The following is a 6,915-nucleotide window of genomic DNA, read 5'->3' as shown; positions in this document are numbered from 1 at the left end:
GTGTGCGCGCGCGCGGGCGTGTGTGTGTGCGCGTGTGTGTGTTTGTGTGTGTGTGTTGAAATTTGTCCGTCAAAATTTGAATTTAATTAATATTAGCTGCATTTTTAAGCAGCTAATAAACGAAACTGTTAGATAATATTTAAAATCACTTCTACTTATTTCTTTTATTTTTTTTCATTATAAGGTATATGCAAACCAAAAATAATGTATAAATAATAAAAAATTAAGAGATATAACAGATAAATTTTTTTCTATTTCGCATTGTAATTTTATTCCAATAAAATAATAATATTACCTATAGAGAAATAGTGGCGTAATTTATATCCTCAATAAAGAATTAATTTCTTCTAATTAAACTCTTCTAATTTCTTCTAATTAAACTCTTTTTAATTACTCTGTAATTATAATAGTAAAATTACTACAAAAATAAATTACTACATATTATTACAAAAATAAATTACTACATAATAAATGTCACATTTTAAAGATATAAGCAAACGATATGATTAAATTTAAATTAAATTATAAAAGTGCTTTTTTCGCAACATAGAAATCTTCCCGTGTTCTCGTTCTGTTGAATGTCACAAGAATTATGAGTGCAACGTACTAATTCATCTAGTACTTAACAAATTATTTTTTTTTATTACTCCTGAGACAGGTAGTTCGCGGAAATCGCGTGAGTAAAAGTTTAAAAAAAGAGCGCGCCTCATTTCTTTGTGTCTTGTTGCCATGGCCTAATGATCCGTTCACCGAGAAAACTTTTTCATAATAGAGAAAAAAAGCCCATGTCTTTGCGCTCGAATTCGTTCGGATTCGTCGAGGGTGCCGACCTTGGCACGAAAAGCGTCGCGTCTTTTCGAGACGAGGCGATTAGAAGCTTGCGTGCTTGGTTCTTGTGCGCCTCACCTTCCTGACGCTCTTATCGATGCCCTCGCTCTATCATTTGGCACACGTTCCTCATTTATTTCTCGATTCTCATCAAATACAGTCTTATCTACTCATAAATGTCATTCTTAATCCAAATGACATTTTACATAGTGCATTTCGCATAAGTGTTTCTCTATATCTTTCTTCTGAAATATGATTATCTTTTTAATCGTTTTTTTAATGGTTGATATCGCATCTTTTCTGAAGTTATTAAAAAAGCTCAAATTTTCTTTAAAATATCTATAAGCCTCTCTGACGTAACGTTTTTTATACAATGCAATTTCAACCCAATTTATTATAAATAATTTAATTCTTTATTATTTGCGTGATTTATTTAGCCTTTCGCTGTTAATAACAAATTCGTTGGTCACAGGCGAAAATCCTATCAAGTTAAAAGATAGAAGTCTAGTAAATTGTTAAAAATGTGGAGTCAAAAGTTAAAAATCGGATAACAATTTATATTAAAAAATATTAAGAATTTTAAACGTGTTTAGCAGTATTGTTTTTACAATTTCTTGATATTGACGAATTCCAAGAACTGTCTTATTAAATATTATTAATTTTTATTTTAATTATAAATAAGAAAAAAGAAGCAATAAAAAAGAAATAATAAAAATTGAAACATAATGTTGGGATGAGAAACACATCACGCGGTAATTATGTTAAAAAAGCCTATGCAAGTAATATAAGATTAAATATTTTATTTAAATTTTATTTATTTAAACAGATTTCCTCTCTTAATAAAGTTCTGGGATATTCTATATATGTACCAAATGAACATAACAACGTCGTGTTAAAAATGAAATGGGTTAACTATTTCGCGTCTTTCATGAGACGCCAACGGGAACGGCTAATGATAGATAAGACTTGAGCGGTTTTTGAGTAGACGTTACGTATGCCATAACATAGTGGCTGCCAGACGGGTTCTCATGCAGTACGGTCAATCAATGTCAGAAAGCACATACAACTAAAAGTCAATCCAACAAAGCTTCCGCCTGGCACTGATCACTGACGTTCCTCTCAATCGAGTAATGGCATCCGAAACGACGTGCTTGGCATTTATAAATCAACGCGTTACACGCATCGGGCAAGATATCGATCTCGATGTCGAATCTGAGGTTGAGAACCGGCCTCTCGTGGCGCATTAAATCCCGGATATTCCTTAAGCGAGCCTTATTAATTCGTAAGTGCACTCATGATGCGTCTGAGAACGCATCCCACTCTCTGTTTCTGCTAATTTGAAATATTCATTTTGCCGGGGAGAAAGAAAGATTTACATTATTGCTCAAACTTTGCATGTCTCATACATAGAAAAAATGATTTTGCTACAGTATTTAAAATTTAGCTAGATCTGAAAATAATTTTATTGGACTATCAAAGTAATTATATAGAAAGCTGAAGCTGATTACTAGAACGTCAAACGTTTTTGTTCATCTGTATTTGAGTTTCCTACATAATCATTTTGATTGTTCAAACAAAATTATTTCTAGAACTGCATCTACTTAAATTTTTAGATATTTTAGCAAAATCGTTCCGTCAAATTCTTTCCGTCAGAATTAGTAATCGATGAAAAATGTATAGGTACTAACAAAGCTATTTAAAAAGCTGTAATTACAAAAGAAAAAAAACAGTTTGCATGAGATAAGTTATATAAAGAATAATTTTTCAAATCTGCAGTATTTGTCTTGCAAATGTGGGATTAAATGATACTTTATGCAAACACGAGTTTATTCACTCAAGTGTTATCACCAATGGAACGTGGTAGTTCCGACTGATGTCATATCATTGAAATTCTAACCGCAAGCTGACGAGATATGACACTTACCGCGACTAATACTCCGTCGCGATAATGTTCTGTCGCTTTGATTAATCAGTCACTCTTATCACACAACGACGCGACGGCGCGGTTGCCAAAGATAGGAATCGTATAAACGAAAAACTTCAGGAAAGTGTCCCACGTAAAATTTGTTATCCGTAACGAGAAAGCTTCTTTTTTTCCTCTCTTGTTTCTATGACAAACGATAGTTCTTCCGAACATCGATCATTTAGCAGCAGACCGATCATCCCCCGCGTGGGATAAATGCATGAACGCCGTATTTTACAGCATCCGATATAGTTCCATACAGTATGCTCGCGCCGACACCGACGGAAGCTTTTCACAGAGCGACGCAATTGTTTGGATATGAAACAGAGGGGGAGAGAGAGCAAACACTGCGGAATCGAGCGATGAAAATTCGATAACTGAGACGATAACTCTGGTACTCGTTTATAGTCGGCTCATTCCCGTTTTGTTCAATTCACATAACGAGGCGAAATCTCGAGGTCTCTTATTTCATTGAACGTATTATTATCGTTGCAATTATCATTGCACTCTCGCACGAATTCCGTTCCGATGAGCCACTCGTAATTGTTGCCGGTTATTGACCGTGCTTGACGATTTAGAGTTAAATCTTTAGGACAAATATAATTGCGTATTATTTGTTTGCAAGCTTTTTATATTTAATTAAAACAAGAGAAAGGATCCTTTAATAATAATAATAATAATAATAATAATATAAAACTTTTGAGGCTTTCGCGGATATTTTCTTTAGAGATCCAAAGGGTTTGTACATAATACTAATTTTGACTCATTTTTCGAATCATTTTCTAATAATTATTCACCCAGTATGTAATATTGCAGTTATATTATATTGACATTACAATATTGCAGAAATTACAATTTGCAATGCAATATAATAAAATCACTCCTTAATCTTTTACATTTATATATGTTAATTTTGACCGATTCGACAATTATATGATATTTTATCTGGTATATTGATGATACAGCATATTTATTTAAATGTCTGTATATTTATTACTGTTAGCTGCCAATTCTGCATCGAAAGTATATCCACTGTGTTGAATGCCAAGTAGTTTCTACATACATTTGAAACATCTTTTCTTACAAGAAGTCCTTCTTTTTATAATCGACAGTGAGGTGCTTTATGAGATTCTGTAATGGAAGATATCTCGAATCACAATCAAATGTATTAATCCGATAATATGAATTTCAATATTAATCTTTTTAATTATATTATTATTAATTATTCATTTATTTTTTTTCCTACTTATTTACTTAATGAAAAATTTCTCATAACTTAAGTAAATCCATAAATTGCTGAAACTGAAAATGATAATAAATTTATTCTCTTTATTTGATCCCTCTACTTCTTCTACCTACAAACCATTAAATTAACTTAGAATACTTATTTATCTTACTCTATCAATTTTACGGCTGAAGACTTAAAGTTTAAATAATGGCTTATTGTAGAAAGTCTAAGAGAAAAAATTGAAAAAATTTTTTTTAATATTACTGAAAGAATTTTATATAACTTAATACAGCTTTCGTTAAAACTTCTTCTTTGTCCACACATCTTTCTCATTCGAAGTATCTCCGAAAATGTCGAAGGAGATCGATAAACCAGTGTACCTTGGAAAGTTCAAAATATTGGCGAATAGCCAAAAGCTATACGATGACAGGATAATATCGTGTGCTACGGCGCCGAAATAACCGCGTGTTCGCAAGATGAAAGCGTGATTTTATACCGGGTATACCGTTGAAGAGTTAGATTTACCATCGGAATCGCTTCGCTCGCTTTTCGCTTCGGATTTCGAGAGTAATTTCAGCCGACCATGAAGTTAACGGCCCGCCAGCGAGTATGAAGGAAAAAAAGAGAGGAGCAATTCAATTCACGAAACGTGCTCTCGTCGGAAGGATTGTAGCATTTGGCTGATTAGAAAAGAGTATGAAAAGAGAAATTCCTTCTTTCGGAAGCTATCTATTCTGGAATGATTTCTCAAAGAGCTCATAAGTATAATTAAATACGATCATTCTCTTATTTCAAAAGTGATACAAATAAAAACATATGATTTTTGAATTATTAAATAAGATAGATTAACTTTAATCTAGTAATCAAACATGAACTAATTTAACTTTTATAAAAAATCAAAACATTATAGCTTATAAAAAGAGTAGTTAAAAAACTTCAAAATTAACATGTAGTTTTTTAAATGAACAAATATTGAACAAAAATGACCAAAATAATATTTTATTTATGTTAAGAATATATTCCTTTTGCCGATATTATTTAATTAATTAATAATTGTTTAACTTAAAAAATAATTTTCCCTTTTTTCTAAGAAATATATTGTTTTGAATTGTGCCACTTTTGAAATAAAAAAGCGATATATTTATGTAACTCCCTTATAGCATTTATTAGAATTACAATGTATAATAATATAGTATCAAATAAGATAATAAGACATTTGAAATATAATATAATAGGATTATATAAAAATGTATTAGAGGAGAGAAAATATAATTGAGCTAAAATAACTAACACTAGACATTAATTCAATTTAGAAGAGAACATGTAATAGATTAGGATAATCAATAAAATTTTCCGATCGAGCTTTGTCACGTGTTCCTCATAATTTTCAGCGTATGTATCGATGAATCATGGAACAATAAAAAGAAATGTAGGTTGAAGAAGCGATTCCAGCGCGCGCTTCGGCGGAAATCACGACGTTCGTTTGACAGGAGAACTGATTCGAGTTCCCGGTGATAAAAGTGTTTCCCAGTGAGTGCGTTTTAATTTATATTACAGCGCAGTACTATTCGATTTCTCGGTCGAACGTAAATTTCGACCAGGAAAAGAATCTCTAAAGAATAATCTGTCTATTGATCCTATTAATAGAACACTCTTTCTTTCTCTAGTTGAATTTCATGATGATATCGTAATCGTGACGAACCTAAAAAGGAAAAAAAAGGAAAAGTAAGTAATTTGAAAATAAATTCCTCGTAATTATTATCGAAGTTTTTTTTTTTACGGAAAAAACAATTTTGCCTCAAATATTGGGTGAAACAAAAGTTTATAGTACTATTTTCTTATTAAGTTTAGCACAAATTTTCAAATTCAAACCGCTTAAACTTTGTTAATAAAAATAAATGAAATTTAAATTAAAAAGAATTTAGAGCTTAAATTTTCTACTTTTAGAAAGTCATTATGTTTTTTGAATTTGGTATTTTTTACATATAGAAAACGAGCTGGACAAAATGGGAAAAAATTTTTTTTCTGTTTTTAGATTTATCATATGCTTAAAAAACTTATAAAAAATTTTAACTCTCTGAAAACTTAAAGTTTTCACTACAAAATTATTTTGTAAAAATGTTCCTAAGATTTTTTATTGAGTTATATATCACGGATTAATTAAAAAGCATTTTGATTTTGATTGTTCATAACTTCGTTAAAAATTGTATTGTAATAAAAAAAAGCCGATTCTTAAAATATTGTGCTTTATCAAATAATATAATTGCTAAATTTTTTATAAAAAAATATGTAGATGATACAAATGAAATAACAACAAACTTTTTTGTTCTAACTTAATACCTAAAAATTTAAATAAATATATAGATACAACAGAAAATAATTTTGTTAGACTATCAAAATAATTATATAGGACAAGTTAGAATTTTTTTTTAATTATTAGAATTTCAAAACTTGGATTTCGTCTAAAAATATTTTCTTTAACGGTTCTGTCAAAATGACCGCAAATAATATCAACTTATTTGCTAGGGCATAATTATTTTGATCGGTTAGCAAAATTATCCTTAAATCACTATCAACCTAAATCTTTAAATATCTCAGCAAAAATTCGTTCTTATTCCTCTTCCATTTTACATTGATTTCGGTTCTCGCTGCGTCGAGATCGAATTACTATTCAGAACTATAAAGCGGAATTGCGAAAAGTAGCTTTTTCCAGCCTATCACGGAGTCCCGACCTTCGACGATGATAGGTGGTCGTAAGGTAAAGCATACGAAGAGCAATGAAACCACCACTACGTCCATGGTCACCGACGGCATTACCAATAGGAGTGACAACAATGTCGTTGTCTCCACTGTACAACCGACCACCACTCAGCAAGTAAGCTTCTCTCTCTCTCTC

The 6,915-nt window shown here is 31.0% G+C and overlaps 1 protein-coding gene across 1 annotated transcript in view; it reads left to right on the top strand.

Annotated features, from left to right (window-relative positions):
• LOC105621372 (protein HOS4-like) overlaps positions 1-6,915 on the top strand; it is a 23,999-nt gene that overhangs the window by 1,159 nt on the left and 15,925 nt on the right. The window contains exon 2 of the mRNA XM_012202836.1: positions 6,733-6,894. Coding sequence (XP_012058226.1) covers positions 6,733-6,894 — 162 coding nt within the window. The remainder of the gene's footprint in view (positions 1-6,732; positions 6,895-6,915) is intronic.

Source organism: Atta cephalotes (genome assembly GCF_000143395.1).
Source record: "Atta cephalotes unplaced genomic scaffold scaffold00033, whole genome shotgun sequence".
Classification (NCBI taxonomy): domain Eukaryota; kingdom Metazoa; phylum Arthropoda; class Insecta; order Hymenoptera; family Formicidae; genus Atta; species Atta cephalotes.
The sequence above is the reverse complement of the archived record's forward strand: the minus strand, read 5'-3'. Positions and strand labels throughout refer to the sequence as shown.